At 37.1% G+C, this 19,609-nt stretch overlaps 1 protein-coding gene across 9 annotated transcripts in view; it reads left to right on the top strand.

Moving 5' to 3' along the window:
- Positions 1-16,131, top strand: part of USP34 (ubiquitin specific peptidase 34) — a 128,372-nt gene extending 112,241 nt beyond the window's left edge. For 6 of the 9 annotated variants that reach the window (XM_068675353.1, XM_068675347.1, XM_068675346.1 and 3 more), the window contains 15 exons: positions 143-290; positions 1,234-1,868; positions 3,217-3,374; positions 4,557-4,635; positions 7,365-7,491; positions 7,829-7,936; positions 9,028-9,132; positions 9,257-9,381; positions 10,453-10,605; positions 11,548-11,671; positions 12,879-12,958; positions 13,332-13,472; positions 13,598-13,744; positions 14,380-14,539; positions 14,866-16,131. In XM_068675353.1, the coding sequence (XP_068531454.1) occupies positions 143-290; positions 1,234-1,868; positions 3,217-3,374; positions 4,557-4,635; positions 7,365-7,491; positions 7,829-7,936; positions 9,028-9,132; positions 9,257-9,381; positions 10,453-10,605; positions 11,548-11,671; positions 12,879-12,958; positions 13,332-13,472; positions 13,598-13,744; positions 14,380-14,539; positions 14,866-15,476 (2,901 nt within the window). In that variant the 3' untranslated portion in view covers positions 15,477-16,131. The remainder of the gene's footprint in view (positions 1-142; positions 291-1,233; positions 1,869-3,216; positions 3,375-4,556; positions 4,636-7,364; positions 7,492-7,828; positions 7,937-9,027; positions 9,133-9,256; positions 9,382-10,452; positions 10,606-11,547; positions 11,672-12,878; positions 12,959-13,331; positions 13,473-13,597; positions 13,745-14,379; positions 14,540-14,865) is intronic. The other 3 variants (XM_068675352.1, XM_068675351.1, XM_068675350.1) reach the window with 1 other exon arrangement.
- The last annotated feature ends 3,478 nt before the right edge of the window (positions 16,132-19,609 follow it).

The raw sequence follows: 19,609 nt of genomic DNA, 5'->3' as shown, positions 1-19,609 counted from the left end.
ATTAAGGTCTTGCTTGTGCTTTGATAGCCCTATGGGATTTTCAAAATATATTTTGAAGGACTTGATAGTTATTTTTAGTTTAATGCTATCAGTAAATATTATCAAAGTTAATGTACTCTTTTTGATTTTTCCATTCTTTCAGGTCATTGAATACAACCCATCTCAGTGTCTGGATTGGCTGGCTGTGCAAACACCTCGAAATAAACTCGCTCACAGCTGGGTGCTGCAAAACATGGAAAACTGGGTTGAACGTTTTCTTCTGGCACATAACTATCCTAGAGTGAGAACTTGTAAGTTAATTTAAATTTTAAAAAATGACTTTGCTGTTGCAGCAAGTAATTGTGTATGGGGTATTCCTGTGACAATTGAAATACGTCTTGTGCTTGTATTTTCCTCCTTTTCCAGTTGTTCTAGGATTGCTATATTTTAAAATATCAACATTTTACTACATAATATTTTAGATGGAAGCCATATTTTAATTTAATTACTGAAATGAGATGTTGGTAGGTTCTTTATCATATGTGGTTAATCTACGTGCTTCAGGAAAACCAAAAGAAGAAAAACAACTAATCCAAGCTGTTCTCCGTAGTTTTCATCCCATAGTTGCTTTGTAGGTAGGAATAGTACTTGCTCTTCTTTCACCCATCACAGAGTAATCTTTAGTGAAGTCCTTTGAACCTGTGGATGAAGGAGAAGGAAGTCTGTGCTTCTGCCCAGCTCCAGCATATCCTTCCTCTGTAGTTTGTTCTGCCAGGAATCACATTGCCAGGCTATTGCCAAGTTCGGCCGTTCAGGCTTTCCTGTGTCTAAGTTGTGTTGTAAAGGAGATATGATAGCTATAGGCCACTCTGAGCTTTAATACAATATCTGTGGTTGAAAGATGCGGAAACCGGAGGGGCAGCTTTGTAACTAACTGCAGTTGTAAACAGGGTTGAAGAGGTAGTGAGGTCTTGATCAAGCAGTAGACAATTCTGCCATAGAAAACATCTGTTCATGTATTTTTGTTCTGGGATGCATGGTGTTACAGTAGTTAGAACCAAGCAGTAGACAGAAATACAGAGTGAATAGGCCTGAAAGCTAATCTTAACACCTCTTTTAACGAGCTTTGTGCTAGTCTTATCCACACAGTTATTTTAATTTCCAGTGTGAGTATAGTAATACCAGATTCTGTAAAATGCTTTGAAATCTGTATATGGAACAAATGTGTAACAAATTTGTTTTTATCATTTGAAGCTGCAGCCTATCTCTTGGTGTCGCTTATTCCAAGCAATTCCTTCCGTCAGATGTTCCGATCAACCCGTTCTTTGCACATCCCTACACGCGATCTGCCTCTCAGCCCCGATACCACCGTAGTTCTGCATCAAGTCTACAACGTGCTTCTTGGCCTTCTTTCAAGAGCTAAACTATATGTCGATGCTGCTGTTCATGGCACTACAAAACTTGTGCCCTACTTCAGTTTCATGACATACTGTTTGATCTCAAAAACTGAGAAACTCATGTTTTCTACCTACTTCATGGACTTATGGAACCTTTTCCAGCCTAAACTTTCTGAGCCAGCTATAGCCACCAACCACAACAAACAGGCTTTGCTGTCGTTTTGGTACAACGTCTGTGTCGACTGTCCAGAGAATGTACGCCTTATTGTACAGAATCCTGTGGTGACGAAGAACATTGCCTTCAATTACATCCTCGCAGACCACGACGATCAAGACGTGGTGCTCTTTAACCGTGGGATGCTGCCTGCCTACTACGGCATCTTGCGCCTCTGCTGCGAGCAGTCTCCTGCATTCACGAGGCAGTTGGCTTCTCACCAGAATATCCAGTGGGCCTTTAAGAATCTTACACCACATGCCAGCCAGTACCCAGGAGTAAGTAGAATGATACCCAGAAGTATGATTTTATTGTCAGTATTTCCTCTTTTACTGGATTTGTCTTTTAATGAAAGGGATGAAAAGACCTATTGGATATATCCAGTGGAAAAAACATTTTATTTCCTGTTATAAGTAATTGATAATGTGTTTAGATCGGATTACTGTACTTTTGGGTAAGGATTTTTTCCCTTGAGGTATATAGCAGTTGGAGAGCAGATGTTTTTTTCTGGAAGCAGATGCTGATGATTCCACTATTCTTCAATATTCTGTACACCAGTCTAGTTCTACGAAGCAGGGAAAGAGCCTTTAATGGTCTTGCATTGTAACACATCGAGTTGGAGGAATTCCCAGTAAATTGCTTCTCTGCTTTCAGTTTCTGGAATAGGACCAAGATTTGATGGCCTCATGGTTACTTGGGAACACCTGTGTACCTTTTGTAAAGTATTGGTACGCTGGGAGTTCCACTGTCTCTGCAATAATATGTCACGGTAATAATAGATACTAGTTAAAATTGCCCATGTGTAATGGTGAAAAATCAGGTTCACAAAGTTTTTAAGAGAAAAATCACAGAGATTTTTTGCCCTCTGTAGAAAAGGAGAGTATACAGTATATTCTACTTAGAACTCCAATCTAGTTCAGCTCACAGATTAAATTTACACTGTGGAAGTTCTGGGAATAGTCCTGCTGCCTTAACTGTTTGCATCTATCCTTGGAAGTCTCGGTCTGTGTCACAAGGGACTGCAGTTACTTTACTACGTGTTTTCCATGCCTGTAGGACTTCAGTGAGTTTTAGCCCAAGCAGCTTCCTGAATTCTGTTATCTAGAGTATGAGAGTATGAATAGTATCACCAGAGTATGTGCTTAATCATGGTTAAAAAAAAAAAACATCAACACCTTCAACTCCCCAAGGAAAGACAGGAAGTTTGGGCACGTGGATCAGGACTTCCCAGATTCTTCTGTCTATGTATATGTAGCAATGAACTGCACTGTTAGAAAGCACCAAAACATACATTTAAGGTTCAAAAGTATTATCTCAAATATCTGCCATGATCCACACAGTAAATATTAAAGGCTAAAAGCAAACTGTGCTGAAGATAGGTGAGGAATATCCGCGCTTTCTTTGTCAGAATTTTATTTTTAGGAACTGTTTTAATTATTTAAGTTTAAAATGTCTGCTGATTTTATAACTTTACTACAAGGGTTAAAATGTTAGCCCATCTGAAGTTGCTTAATATGTTATGTTTTATATATTACTTAGTAAAAGTAATACAGAGGAGTAAATAAGAAGATATAAACCATAACATACTGAGAGATTACTCTAACGTAAAAATTTTATGTTTTTCAGGCAGTAGAAGAGCTGTTTAACCTCATGCAACTGTTTGTAGCTCAGAGACCAGACATGAGAGAAGAAGAGATAGAAGACATAAAGCAATTTAAGAAAACAACCATAAGCTGTTACCTGCGCTGCTTGGATGGACGATCTTGTTGGACAACTTTAATAAGGTACGTTAGTAGTGAAGCTGCAGTGTAATAATTGAATTCTGTTTGAATAAGAACTGCATTTCATAGAATGTGAAGTATGATGAAAATTAGTGTTGTTCCAGATTCAATTGGTTGAAAATATAATTTATTTTAGAAGGTTTCAGCATCTAAAAATTCAGAAGTTATGCAAAAAACAAGGTGTGAAACAAGATAAATATTGTCATGTTTCAAAATAAACACCATGACAAAACTGCTTTAGTTAGAGTCCTTGGGAGGGGAAAAAAAAAAAAAAAAAAAAACAAACATTTAAATGTACTAATTCAGCATTTAAGCTGAATGCCATTCTCAGCCTACCATGATTTATCTAGATTTGGCAAAGCAGTAATTTCAGCTATTGTTGTTGATATTTATTATTCTTGGGCAGAAAACTTAGTTAGAAATTGTGCCTATGGAACATTTTTATTGCATCATATCTTCAAATAGTTTTTCATTTCTAGTGTATCTTAGTAGCATATCTGAAACTGTTGCTTTTTTTTTTTTTTGGTCAGTATAACTAGAAATTGCCTGTACACATAGGTCAGGTACTGGGATTTTAAAATGAACTGATGATGGACTGAAAGGGACTTGTGAGCAGAACAGCCTGTGTCACTTGAAGGGTTTACATACAGTCATCTCTTGTAGAATGCAACCAGATTTTCCCATGTGCACTGGAAGTATTGCAGTGCTGAGATGAGTGGTTCATTTGCTATGCATAATCCTTTCTGTTCTGCTATAAGCATAAAATGTTCTGATAGAAATGGTTTTACACATTTCAAAGTCCAAATATATGCTTAACTGGACCTATCTATTGAGATGCGTTATTTGAAAAGCATAAAGGTCTGTCTTTAGAAGTACATTTTAAAGTACTTTTTGAAGTACCTAGCTTTTAAACATTTTTGCAAATATTATTTGGGAAATATCTCCTTAAAAGCTATTTATAAGTCACTTTGGACAGCAGGTTGTTTAAAAAGGAAGTCGACATCAGGTATGTCTTTAAATGAAAAAGTTTATATAAAAAAAAAAAGAGAGAGTAAGCATGTTCTTTTTGGCCTTCTGTGATAATTTTTAAAATAATAGCGTGAGCTTAAAAAATTTAAATATTGGTATAAATTATGAAAATACATGCATTTTTCAGTGTTCTCAATATTTGGATTTTTTTCCTAGTGCCTTCAGAATATTATTAGAATCAGATGAAGACAGACTTCTTGTTGTGTTTAACAGAGGATTGATTCTGATGACTGAGGTAAGTATTCTGCTATTTAATTTTAATGAACACCTCACTTTCTTATTGATTCATTGCTCCTTCCTGACAACATTTGCTTTAAATTGTTGTAATATTGTATCATTTAAAATAAATATATGAAATATGTGGATGAAGTACTGGCATATATGTAAAACATTAAAATCTTAAGGGTCATAGGAAGAAAAAAAGAAAAAAAAAAAAAAAAAGAATTTACAAGACACGCCTGAACACTGATGTAGGAGTTTAAATGAATAAATTTGAGGCAATAAAAATATTCATACTGGATTAAGAAGAAAGCTTAATCGGTAACAGAGATTTGGTAGGATAACTATAAAAGGATGTAGCTTAAATTGGAAAGATGAGCAAGAAATAAATAGGTGATAGATCATTTTGTGTATCAAAGACAGGTACGCTTGCTCTGAAGCTCATAATGGAGAGTAAATTAGGTCTACAGAAAGCTTGCAAATTATGAAAACATGGGAAAAAGATGATGGGAGATATTGTGGTTTACTCTACTATAGATGCCAAACCAAGAAAATGTGTGAGGTCTTTTATGATTTGGGAGTAATAAGAGATTGCAAGAACTTTGAGTTCTTTTGGGAAGAAATGCTTGGTAACATTTGTTCATCTGCTCTTGGGCATGATTGTCACAGTTTTGTGATGCAGCAAGTGGGGAATGTGACTGGAGAGTTCTAAAGGATTCCAAGTCATGTAGCCACTGACTGAGAAGGTGCAGCTGGGAAGCAGTCTGAGTGAGCAGGAGCAGGAAATGAATCTCTTACTCTTAAGAATGGAAAGAGAGAAATCAGATGACCTTGATGCATTTAGAAAATTAGTTGGTAAGGTGCGATGGCAGCAAATCTGAGAAGAAAAATGTGCAGATACTCAAAGGGCAAAACTATCCACATGTGAAGAAAGGGTAGGAAGTCTAATAGGAAATGAATTTAGATAAATCAGAAACTCTTTGTTAGCATGAAGAGAAAGAAGAAAACACGCAGAGTGGAAAGAAAAGCAGATTTATAATACTGAACATAAAAGAACAAAAGAAGAATGTGAAGGATAAAATTAGAAAGATCTAAGCCGAAAACTGCAACTAGCAAGAGATGTTATGAGTTAGTAAGAAATTCTTAGTAGGAAATTGACAGCACAAGATAGGAAGAAAGGGAGGGAGGAAGGAAGAGAGGGATGTTGGGTGGTTTTGAGAGCAGGAGTAACATTTAAGATGATCTAGATGTGTTGGAGAAACTGAGTAAAAATAAGAAAAAAATCATTCTTGATATATGCAGATTGGTGTCACCACGGAGGGGATAATGAACTGGTACAAATCCGTGGTACAAAATAACAGGGCAGGAGGTAGTTGTAGCTGTACAGTAAATGAGATAGTGGAATGGATTGCCTTAGAAGCTGTCAGCACAACTGGAAGTCTTCAGGAGTACTTTGAGCAAACATCTGTCATGGATATATTTAGTTTGCCTTAAGGCATGTGGGTGGATTAGATGATGCTTTGAGGTTGATTTCAACCCTATTTTAATATGGTTTATATTTAAAAAAAATATATATATATATATTTAACTTTGTGATGTCACTACTTTGTATTGTCTGGGACATAATGTGATAGAAAAGGCTGGAATTACAGAAACAGAAAAGATACAAATGAAGACACTGCAGTACTGTGAAATTTTAGTTTTCATGAGCTTGTTATAAGTATAAGCCTCTTAACTAGTTACAGTTAGTTACTCCAGAATTTGTTGCTCTTTGTCTTGTAAATGCATACATTCCAGAAACTCAAGCTAAAAAGTTAGGAACTTTTCAAGGCTTTATCACATCCAGGAAAGTTTTCCACATAGTGGGGATGGCCATGTATCTTTTATCTTCACTATAATAGAAAAAAGCACCATGTTGAGATTTTGCTTTATAGGGAATGAGATTAATGTTTGTATATCTTTGAAATAGCCCAACAGATTAAATAACTTTTCTTAGGCCTTGTGCTAGAATTTTTGTGGTGTTGGGAAATCAGTTGCTTTTCTTTTCTGATATTTCTGTAAATCACAGGTGCCCGCAAGATATTTTTATTAGAAAGGGAGAAATAATTCATCTGATGTATGTACAATCATAATACACAAGTTCTTAAGCAGGACATTTTAAAAAAGAACTACTGTCCATGTCAATCGTATTTCCACCCCTCCCCCCTCATTTTTTGAGCAGAGCTGGCTAGTTACTTGTTATAGACATTATTGTTACAGTAAATCTTACAAATTCAGTTTCCTTCTGGTCTGCACGTGTGAAAAAAATCATGACTCTAGTTTTTGGATTAAGTGAGAAGAACACAAGGCAGACTTACATGACCAAATGCAGGTTTCAGTTTAACTTCCGTAGAAGATTACTTACTGTTCATTGTTACTGAAACTGTATGTTCAGGTCAACAGTTACATTTAGTTGCTGTAAAAGATACCTGGTGATTCATTCTCTATTTCCTTCTTTCTTCCTCTCTCCCCTACCTTTTTTCTTTTTAATCTTTCTCATAGTAAATATGCTAAGTGCATATACAAATTTATTCTCTTTTTAAAATGTCATTATCTTTTGTAACTTTGTGATTACATCTGGCACGATATTCTTTTATACCTTTTTTTTTTTTGTGCATAAAATAATGTAAAAGTGGTGTCTGTAGGATAGAAATGATAAAGTGTGTTAGGTGGCAACATAAAGTGTTGTGGGTTTTTTCTTCGTAGTCCTTTAACACGTTGCACATGATGTACCACGAGGCTACAGCTTGCCACGTGACTGGAGACCTGGTAGAACTTCTGTCTATATTCCTTTCAGTTCTTAAATCAACACGTCCATATCTTCAAAGAAAAGGTTTGATTATAACGCTTCAAAGGATTATTATGTCTGTTGTCTGTTAATTAATTTTCATGACCTAAAACTTAGTATTCTGTCTTGCTTATTATCTATGTTTACAAACTTTCAATGCAGTAGCAGATTATTTTTAAATTGTTACTTATTAAGTTCTTTTTTGACATAATCTGACTAGATTAAGTATGTTTAATAGCAGTAGATCAATGAGATTGAATCTGGTTTTTAGATTGATAAAAATGATAGAGGAAAGAAGATTATTCAGCAGTAAAATTCTGTGCTTCATTTAAAGAGCTTCTGTGAAATTCACTAAGCAGATTTCTGTTTTTTACCTTCGCAGATGTGAAGCAAGCTCTCATTCAGTGGCAGGAGCGAATTGAATTTGCCCATAAGCTTTTAACTTTGCTAAATTCCTATAGTCCTCCAGAACTTAGAAATGCTTGTATTGGTAAGTTGTAATTTTTAAACTGCAGTCAGGAAGGACCTGTTCTATGCAGGTATCTGATTTGCAATTCAAATTTCATTTTTACAAGTGCAAATGCTTATTACATGCTCTGTAGATTGGGATTTTTGAAACTGATATTGTCAAATGTCAATATGGCCATTGTTCTTATTATAAATAATTGTATTTTCATCATTTTAAAGTTAATATTCATATTTTGCTAGGCATGCAGACTGTGTGCACAAAAAGTCAGCCTGCATTTTGAGAGGCCATTGTGCAATGTGGCTTATTAAAAATCAGAGGCATGGTAAAGGAATAAGTCATGAATTCAGGTGTCGGGTCAGTTTACAATCCAAATCTTTCATTAAGATTCAAGTACTAGCAAATGCTCCGCTCAGATATATGCTGAGCAAATTCATCTGAATTAACAGCTTTTAGCATAATTTTTTATGATCTATTTTCTAGAAAGTATAATAAAAATAAAGCTTAAAGAGCTTATGGAATTGAATACATTTGTATTTTTAAATTGTAGGCGAAGACCTTATACATAACGTGTCTGTTTTGCACTAGAAAGGCCTATTCCAAAATCTTTTTCTAGTATAGTTGTGTTTTTTTTTTTTAAAAAAAATATTATTTTAATGGATATAATCTGAATTCTTACGCATGCTAATGAAGGCCTAAAACTTTGTCCACATGAAACCTTTTCTGTGTGATTTGCATGCATTTTCCTCTTATTTTGAGTGCCTTTCTCATTGTCCTCCTGACTGCTGCTGGTTACATTTTCCAGGCATCAAACCTGATATGTTAAAGAAGAAGGAAAGAGGGTAATTTTATTGAGCTTCTACTTCCTACAAGCTGGCACCCCTCTCATTGGTTGTAGATCTACCACTGAGCAGGTTTGCTGCCAGTGGCAGAGGTGAAGGGAACCTTGACCGATTCAGGTGTATTCACGTTGTGTGTTACTCACAGTAAGCCTACCTCCACAGTGCACCCTAGCAAAAGAGAGATGAGAGTTTGACAATGCATGAGCCATAAGTTAAACTGTCTTCTGTTAAGAAATAACAATTTGTAATAGCAAAAAAACTTTTTGTTTGTAGATGTCCTCAAGGAGCTTGTACTTTTAAGTCCTCATGATTTCCTACATACTCTGGTTCCATTTCTACAGCACAATCATTGTACATACCACCACAGTAATATCCCAAGTAGGTATTTCAGTGATTGTATTTTGAAGTTCTCTTACGCTATTATTACTCTGTCATGTTCCTTGCCGATGTCAAATATTGACCTTTTTAATATATCCCTGTTTTATCCTAACTTGTACTACAGTGTCTCTAGGACCTTATTTTCCATGTCGTGAAAATTTGAAATTAATAGGGGGAAAAAGCAATATTCGTCCTCCACGTCCTGAACTTAATATGTGCCTCTTGCCTACAATGGTGGAAGCCAGCAAGGTATGTAAACACATAGTCTTATCAATAGCTATTTCTCTGTTGTTTTCCCTTTTTATAGAACTATTGTAATAATCCAGTAGCAGAATATATTTACATTTTATTTGTAAACAAAGCACAATTCTTCTTCAAGATGTGTTGTCCTCATATACTCCATTCTAGATGTGCACTCCAGAAGCACCATTTCCCTGCCCTTGGTGATTACACAGCTTCATATTCTAGACATGATAAGTGTTTAAACCTTGTGCTCAGGGGAAAAAAAAAAAAAAAAAAGCACAGAAAAACAAAATTCAACCAACCAACAACAAAAACACATTCTGATAAACTTCCAATCTGTTTGTAGCATTTATAAAAGAATATTCAGGAACCACCCTGGGATAATCCAAATGGGTTTCAAACAGTGTTTAGATTTATTAACAGACAGTTAAGTCAATCCTCCAGGTTTCATTAGAGTCCGCTCCACCAGGACTCAGACACGATCTGCTCTTTGTTTCGGTGAAATGCCAATACCTGAAATACATAGGGCTATTTTGTAGGGCTTTAAGTCTTTTACTTTCTGTTTTCCCTTCCTGATGGGATGCCAGCTTTGGTGGGGCTACTTTGTAGTCACTTGCCATGTCCCATTATTACATTACCACAGCGGTGGGATTCAACTCACATAACTTTGCCTATCTAGAAGGTCTATGCCCAGCCCTTCCTGTGGTTAATGGAGAGGAATCGGTAACCTCAGAAGGAGGCTGATCCTTCTTGCCTTAGTGATCCGAGTCTGGATCAGTGACACTTCCTCTGGAGGAGTCCCTCTCCATTGACAGCAGGGATTGCTCACACGAGTCAATGATAGATAGCTAAAGTCAGGTAAGATGAATCCCACCTTAACACGAATATGTGTGGACAATCATTAGACGAAGGAAAACTGGTTACTTGCTGTACAGTAGCCGTGGTTCTTCAAGATGCTTTGTCCACACAGATTCTGCGGTGGTCCTCTTGTGCTAACGCAGAGCCCTGTCATGGGGGATTCTTATCGGTGAAGGAATTGAGTGGTGGTTGAAGCCGCCATACCCCTTATGCCCTCAGGTACAGTGGTCGCAAGGACACACTGGGTGCAGGCACAGCCCCAGTGGACACTGCTATTCAGAAAGAATCCAATCTCCTGCACATGGGGCCTATGTGCACATAGATGGGAATCTGTGTGGGCAACACATTTCGAAGAAGCACGGTTACTGTAGGGTAAGTAACCCTTCTTTTTTAAAGCTTTCAAAATGATGCTTTGTGTATTTGTGCACCATCAAATTTACTGTATGACCAAAGTTTAAAAATGCCTAGAACCAGAAATTATCTATATTTTTCCATCATGTATCCAGTGGTAATGGATGTGAAACAAAATAATGTAAATATTTGAACTGAAAAGTCATATTATATGACACAGTACTTTACAATCTATGATGAATTCATATACATTGGGAACCAGAAAATTTCAAAGCCTTCAAAACCCCATCCACAGTTATGTTTACCTGTGTTTTTGCATGCTTATTTTTCATTCATTTGTTTTATATAAGATGGCATTTTGTTTGCTTGAATTTTTGAGATTTCCTTTTGGCTATCTGGTTTACAGAAGCTGATGCCGTTTTGAGTGCATACATCCATAATATATTAAAATACTGGCATACAAGACCCTTGGCGTATGTTTATCATTTGCTTTGGGACATTCTTGAAAATACTGCTTTGAACGCCTGTGAAGCTTTGTCTTGATAAAATTCTGACTTGCACGGACAGTAACTTACATTATGATTTAAAAAGTAGTAGTGTGCCTGTTTACATATCTGCATATGATTTAAAATTACTGCATTCTTTTCTCATCCTCTTCAAGATAAGCTATTCATATAACTTTGCATCTTCTCAGCCTGTTTATTCAGAATCCTACAATAGAGGAAAATAGAAAGTTTTACTGGTGGGGGAATTGACTTGCCATCCCTGCTCCGATCTCTGTTGTTCTTAACAAGGACAGAGCAGCAAAACACAGCTGGACTGGGTTAGACCTGGAAATCCCCATGATGTTTTCCTGTAGTATTTGATGAAATGTTTTAGGTGAAGAAGTGCAGGGATGCTTAGGAAATCTGGTAGCGGTCCAGTTGCTTATGTAGTTTAAATGAAGTTCTCTTAAATCTCCAGGGCAAAGATGATGTTTATGATCGTATGCTGCTAGACTACTTCTTTTCTTATCATCAGTTCATTCATCTACTATGCCGAGTTGCAATCAACTGTGAAAAATTTACTGAAACATTAGTTAAAATGAGTAAGTATGAAAGTTAAACAGCTTAAAGTTTGTGTTTTGTTTTTTTTTTCCTGTGGTAGTTGTGAGCACTTCTCCACTAAGTTTTATATTCAAGATTTGTAAGAAAAAGCAGTGCTTGTGAAAATCGCTGCACTAATTGTTCTGGAAATTACTTTTCCTTAATTCACAGAACTGTGCAGTGTGTACAATGATGCGCTGCCATCTTACCTACAAGACTGTCAGGCTTCAGGCCTGTCCAGGAGGGACCTGCGGCAGCCAGTGAGAATTCAGTCTCCTTGCACATTTACAGTTTCATACAGGACTCACTGAAATTGGTTCTTTTGCCGACTAAACTAACTAAAAAGTTAGTTCTTTTTAAATGGCTTTGTGTCAGCTCTACATCATCTCTCCAGTTAATGCCATTTCTGGCAAGTATTGTTTATCTTCCCAGGAGCATGTGGACCATCTAGACAGCCGCTGATGGTGTTGATTCTGTTGTAAAACATGGATGTGTCTCACTCCATCTTCTGGGAACCCATCACAAGTTAACCAAATCAGTAACCACCCAGTCACATAGTTTGTACCTGAAAACATAAATACTGTATCAGCTCTGCCATTAAGTACCACCAGTGTTTGGGTTTCCTCCTGTCACAGTGTAAGCGTTGTTTTTCTGTTATGAGCAAGGCATTCCTGGGTTTATCTGGCCGCTCCGCTCATTCTGTCTGGTTCTCTGCAGGACAGCATCCTGCCTTGAGTTGCCCCATGAATTGCACGTCACTCTGAAGGCATATCATGGTGGTTATTTTTTCCACCAAGGACTCAGGATAAACTGTTTTTCAGTGTGGTAGGTGCAGAGGCACAAACATTGCAGTCACACAAATACAGCTGTTACAGAGATAAGCATTCTGGGAGCTGTCTCTTCAATTCAGTTCTTACAATTCGGCATCTAGCCAGATTCTAATTACAGACCCAGAAGTAAAGCCAGCTCTTATTTTTTTTTTACATTTCATAGCAATACTAAAGGGATACGTGTATTTATTAGAGGTAGTGTAAAAACTTCACAGACCATCAGTCTGATTATAAAAAATGTTTAGAATGTGGTCTTATCAAACGATATGGCACTTTGGTACTGCTTGAGGACTGGTAACTGAATGAGGAAGTGAGTATCTGTCTCCAAGGAAGATTTTTCAATCATTCTCACTAAGTAACTACTATTTTCTCATAACAGGTGTCCTAGTTGCATATGAAGGTTTACCACTTCATCTTGCATTATTCCCCAAACTTTGGACTGAGCTTTGTCAGACTCAGGTAAGCCAGTGGGTTTGAGAACAGAACAGAAATACGGGCAAAAAACAGTAACTGGTACTAACCTGTGAATTCTAACCAGTGGGTATTGCTTAAACATTCAAAACATTAAATGTTAATTCTATTTTGAAAATACCTCTGCTTATGTTATCTTTGTGAAAGGAAAACATGAAATAATTAACAATACTTGATTTGTACAATTTACTAATAGCTGATTGATCTGAAATACTTTTATCATTAAGAACCATACGGTTTGAGTTAAAAATATCAGTGGGCCTGGATAGATTGCTCTGGCTGAGACAGCTGTTGCTGATGGTGTTAGCGCTGTGATGTAGTTCCAGTGATGACTCTGCAGTGTTCTTTCTTTCTTTACCAGTCTGCAATGTCAAAGAACTGTGTAAAGCTCCTCTGTGAAGATCCGGTTTTTGCAGAATATATAAAATGCATTCTAATGGATGAAAGGACCTTTCTTAACAACAACATTGTATACACCTTTCTGACCCATTTTCTTCTAAAGGTAGGTGGTTCTTTAGCGATAGTTTCTGTTCCAAGCAATGCAGTCAGGTCTGTTATTTCAGTTTAGGATACTGTTTTCACAATTCCATTTTTTTGTGGTTTAAAAAGGATCTACTCTTTGTGCAGGTTCAGGGGCAGGTGTTTTCTGAAGCAAACTGTGCCAACTTAATCAATACTCTAATTACAAATCTAATAAACCAGTATCAAAGCCTAGAATCTGACTTCAGCAACCAGAGACTTGAAATCTCCAAAGCAAGCTCTACTTTAAATGGGGTGAGTCTTTTCTAAGCCGTTCAGTATCATCTAGGAGGCAGCTTATTTTCTGTGGAAGCTCTTCAGTGCTATGCGGCAGGTTCTAAAGAGGTGGGCATTGTTAGCTTAACTTCATGCTTAAGTGGGATTTCTGAGGAGAGCACGGGAGGCTACCTGAACTGTCTGGCTGGGAGTGTTCATCTCCATCAACAAGATAGTCAGAAAGTTACGCAGCAGTAGTCTGAGCTCTCCAGAAGTTTCCATTCCACTTGCACACCTTCTCTCAGCACACACAGGATACATACTTGGGTCTCCAAGCAGACAGTGGGAACCACATGACTGGGGGCTGGCTTACTGTAGGAGGGGAAGCACCACGAAATGCAGTGACCATTGGCATGCTCTAACCCAGCAAAAGATGTCATTTTGCAGTGGGCAGCACGGTTTTGTTACCCACTTAGAACAGCTACACGCTAAGGTCAGCATGTGAGTAGAGACTGGGAAATTTTGGTAGTGTCATTGTATTTATAACTTGATCTTTTGGATGTTCAGAACACATGGAAGCCTCTAGTTACTGCACAGATGTCTCTGTGTGAAGCTCTTACCAGAAACAAACTGGAAATGAGGCTAGTTATGGTTGTTGACTCCTTTTTTTTTAGGACCTCCGAGCACTTGCCTTGCTGCTTTCAGTGCACACTCCCAAACAGCTCAATTCAGCCCTGATTCCAACTCTACAAGAGCTTTTAAACAAATGTAGAGCGTGTCAACAACAAAGAAACTCACTACAAGAGCAAGAAGCCAAAGAAAGAAAAACTAAAGGTTTGCCTTCTATCATGATTTCACTGTAATGCTAAAATTTTACAAACTTTTACAAATTAACCTAACACATTTTTTTCTTACCACAGAGTGTAAGCCATTTCTTGGTTCCAATCCCTGAAACTACACAAGAAATGCTGTTTTATTATGGAACTAAAATTTTAAACAATTACACGAATTGTCTCTAAGAAAATAAGTATTTCTTAATATGGAAGCAGATGATATGTTTAATATGGAAGCAGATGAAAAATGTGAAAGAGATGGCCTGTTATGTGGATGTATGGCATGAAAACAATGCAGTTTTTATTAGTTTGTTTTTTTTCCTACAGACGATGAAGGAGCTACTCCTGTAAAAAGAAGACGGGTCAGCAGTGATGAGGAGCACACTGTAGATAGCTGTATCAGTGATATAAAAACTGAACCCCAGGAGGCACTGACCCCAACAAGCACTTCAGATAACGAGACGCGGGACTCTTCGATCATTGATCCGGGCACTGAACAAGATCCTCCTTCCCCTGAAAACAGTTCTGTCAAAGAGTACAGAATGGAAGTTCCATCTTCGTTTTCAGAAGACATAATGCTAGCAACGAGGTCGCAACACACAGAAGAGCAGTCAGGAAATGGTAAATTTGAAGAATGCAAAGAATTTAAAGACCTGCAGACTTCCAAGGATTCCATTGTAGCTGAGGAGGACTCGGAGTTTCCTTCCACATCGATTTCAGCGGTTTTATCTGACCTTGCAGATTTGAGAAGCTGTGATGGTCAAGCCTTACCATCCCAGGACCCTGAAACTAGTTTATCAATCAGTTGTGGCCATTCCAGAGGACTTTTTAGTCATATGCAGCAGCATGACATTTTAGACATCCTGTGTAGGACCATTGAGTCTACGATTCATGTGGTCACAAGGATATCTGGAAAAGGAAACCAAGCTGCTTCTTGACATTAGATGGAGCATGTCTGCTTTTAAGTCTTTTTTTTTCCCCAAAAAATGCTGTTTGTATAAGTTTTGCTTATTTCTGTTTTGTGCTTCAGTTTGTCCAGTGCTCTCTGCTTGAATGGCAAGATAGATTTATATGCTTAATTCTTGGTCAGGCAGAACTCCAGATTTTTATTTTATTTTATTTTTTTGCATCTACCGTACACTTTCTTAAAGGGCAATCAGATAATGGATATGTTTTATGTAATTAAGAGTTCACTGTAGTGGCTTTCATTTAATATGGCTGTCTGGGAGAACAGGGCCTCCTTGCCCTGTATGATGTAATTTAAACTTATGGCATTTTTACTGTGTATAATATGGTGTCCTCTGTGCCAGTTTTGTACCTTATAATAGAGGCAGATTGCCTCAGATCGCTGTGGTTCTTATTATCAAAATTAAGTTTACTTGTATACTAAACAACCACAAGAAATTTGATTCTGTAAAGAATCCTCTTTAGCTGTGGCCTGGCAGTATATATATGGTGCTTTATTTAACAGAATACCTGTGGAGGAAATAAAGCACACTTGATGTAAAATTAATTGTTTTATTTTTATTGACATGATCAATTGCTATTCTGTGCACTTCATTAAACTGATTGTGATGACTTTTCATTTGTTTATATATGTTGCTTCAGTCTTTGGATTTTTCATCAAAGACAACTTGAAAACTGAAACAGGTGCACAACGAAACGATGCTCAATTGTATATAATTTATGTAAATCTTGCTCCTTTTTTGGTTTACTGTGCATGCATGTTCAGTCACACAGTTGAGAGGGATTGGTTGTTTTTTACTATTTCTCCAGCGTTTAATAACAAAGTGGTGGAAGAAACCAGTAGACCTTTTCATTTCTTCCCTTAATTTTAACCCTTGTTAGACTATTCTCCCCTTTTTTCCTATGCTGTCATCTTTGACTTTCCTCTACCTGTGCTGCCTCTGGGGCCATGTTCCCACACTTTCTTGACACCTTCTCTGCCTCCTTAAACGCTGGGCTGACTTTATCATCTCTTCTCGTCACCTTTCCTCGTGTTATTTCTGAGCAATATCCATTTTGTAGTTAACCTCTCTGATTGTCGGTGATTTTGATTTTAACCTGATTAAACAATTTTTAGCTTCATTTTCCAGTATCTAAGGTCATTTGGGGTTTTATATCTTTATGACATGTCTTTTTTTTGACTTTCTTCATTCTGTCTACCATATAATGCAGTTTAGCGTCATTTACTTGTCCATGATTCCGCTGTGTGGTGCTTTTATGACTTCTCTTACTCTCTAAATTTATTCTTTCTTTTTTTAACCTTCTGTATTTTTTTTAACCTTCCACAGTCATTTCTGTCTTCAGTTTATGCTTTATATTCCCTTTCATTAGCACTTTTATTCCTGTATTTACAACCATTAAATTAATGTTGGTGAGGTCTTAAGTTGGTCTCATCATTATTCAAACATTAATTACATTTTTACTCTCTTTAGGAATAACCTTATTACCTTCTCTGATCAACTTCTCCATAGATTGCAACGTCAGAGAAATCCTCAACAGTTTCTAGTCAGAACTTCTACATAACGACATCAGAATTCATCTATCAAGTCTACCACGCCTTGGAATTTGTGGTTAAGAACTTTGGGATCACACCTCAATTTAAGAGCTTCAAGAAATCAAATTATCCCTTTGGTGAGTAGTCTCTGCAATTAATTACTCTTATTAAAAATGTGCATCTGCGTTTTGTTAATGTTGTTAGACTTCAGCTCTGGCTATAGCATTTTGTTGGGCTTTGGCTTCTCATACAGGATGAGATCATACCATAATTGTCACTGGAGAGCAGGATTCTGTCTTGCGAGGGTTGTTTTTCCTGATACTGTGAATGCCCTTTTTGTACCAAATACAGGTATTTTAGCAATCATTTCACATATGTGATACAATAGCATAGTTCTTCCCCTTCAGTGTGCAGCTCTGCAGTCTTCAGCTGGTCAATGACAGGTCCTTTTAAGTTATTTTCAAGATGTTTTCCCCTACATATTTGTGTATGGGATTTGAAAATACTGTCAGTAGTAATTTTTGTATTTTATTATAATTTATTCTCCCAAAGACATAACTAGCCCTTTAGAATTCCACTGGAAGTCCATTTACTTGATAATCGTTTTTCATTAACAAGGCCTCTTGGAACTTTCAAGTTCAGACTGTTTCAGTGATGCTGTATTTTGGTTTTGGTAGCTCTTCAAGTAAATACCTTTAAATAGTAAAACACACATCCTACATAAGTTGTGTTATGCCAGCAGTTCCCCTTGTAACCCCTTCAAAAACCTAGATCGTATTTGTTTGATGCTTTATTAAAAAATGTTGATTAGCTTTAATTAGATGATGATTCTAAACTGACTGAATACTAGCTTTTCTATTATTTTGTTCAAAAATTGTGTCAAGATTACCCTTATGTTTACCTTTCCCTTTTTCCTTTTAAACCGAGTCTTCCTGCAATTCTACTGGTAATTTTTTCCAGTTTTCTTTCAGTTTCCTAAAAACTTAGTTTTGTACACAGTGTTGCCCTTCTTTTACTTGAAATCATTTTTCTAGTTTATATTTCTTTGCCTTCAGTTTCCTAAAACAAACTAAGTGGTACCTGCACTTGCCATCTCTTCCATATCTGTTTTGCCCTTTGAAGTCTGCACCCATTTCATTCATCTTCCTCTATTGTCCCTTATTTTACATGTTAAGTCATTATTTTTTGCATAGTATTCCCCTCCTTTTACTTTAAATCATTCTTCTAGTTTGTACATCTTTGCCTTCAAGAACACCATTGTTTTTGCCTGTCTTCAAAGAAACTTCCAAGTGTCTTCCTCCCTCTCGTAAAGCTTTTATTCTCTTCCACAGCTCATCCCAACTCTGACTTAATTTGTTTGTATTTCCTCCTAGAGGTCCCACCTCTCATTTAACCCCTTCAAAACTGAGATTTTAAAACTGTTTCTCCTTTCATTGTCCTCACTGTGCATAGTCTGTTACAGCTAGCCCCTGCCTCCTGGGCTTAAATTGTGAAGATCATTCTCTACACCTATTTTCGGCTGTCCTCTAACAACTCTTCCGTTTCACATTTAAATTATTTTTCCTTTTGGCCTTCTCAGAGATGAGGTTGGTCGTCTAGAAACTTACTGTGTTATGAAAGTGTTATATCGCAAACTATTTTCTTCTGTTCCTGCTTTGTCTCTTCACGCTGCTCGCTCTGCTTAGAATGCCTTCTGTACTCCTGTGCCTTTTTTCAAACACACAAATTCCAATACATTTTGTGATTGTTTTCCTCAAACGTTCTTTACCTGTCTCCACGCCTCTACTTTTCCAGTTCTGTTGTATTGGGAACTCTTAAACAACCATTAACTTATAAAACAAACTAAATTTATGCTACTAAATTATTTATCATTGTATTGTTACCAAATGATAAGTAATTCCTAACTTTGCTCCATCCCAGCTCAAGGACTGAGGATAACAAATAATTTAACAGTCTTTGATTTTAAGTAAAGTCTTGGGGAATCTGTGAGAATAGGGAGTTTTAATACTCGAGAATAAATTGTTTTGCCTCTCTAAGATGGTGATTGCCCCCTTTATACTAGGTATGACTAGAAGTGCTAGAAAAGCACCACCTAGTACAAGTAAAATGAACACGCCTTCTAAATCCCAATATGACTGAATGCAGAACTTGAACTTTCAGGTCAGCAATAAAACACTAATGTCAGCTAAGTTCCAGCACCTACAGTGAAGATGGGCAGGGTGCAGGAATGCTGGTGAAGCAAAACCAAAAAGAGGTCCTTTTTTGCCCCTAAGGACAGTCAAACAGAACTCCTCCTGGCTGTGAAAGCAGAGGAACTCATTGCCCAGTTCTGCTGGGCCAGCCTAAAGCAATGAAGAGGTAGGTACTTAATGTCTTAAATTAAAGAAAGCTTATATGTATTATCAAACTTACAGCTGTGCAGGCCTGAGGGAACAAGAAGAACGCTAACCACAGGTCATCTCGAGTTCACTACACCTTGCATTTAAGAGGAACGCAGAGCTGGCTGGGGCTGTTCCTCCTCGCACAGTCTCAGACCTCTCAGTGGCAGCAGCAGTTTCCTGTTTGTTCTGG

The sequence above is a fragment of the Anas acuta genome, chromosome 3, assembly GCF_963932015.1.
Source record: "Anas acuta chromosome 3, bAnaAcu1.1, whole genome shotgun sequence".
In the NCBI taxonomy this organism is placed as follows: Eukaryota; Metazoa; Chordata; class Aves; order Anseriformes; family Anatidae; genus Anas; species Anas acuta.
The sequence above is the reverse complement of the archived record's forward strand: the minus strand, read 5'-3'. Positions and strand labels throughout refer to the sequence as shown.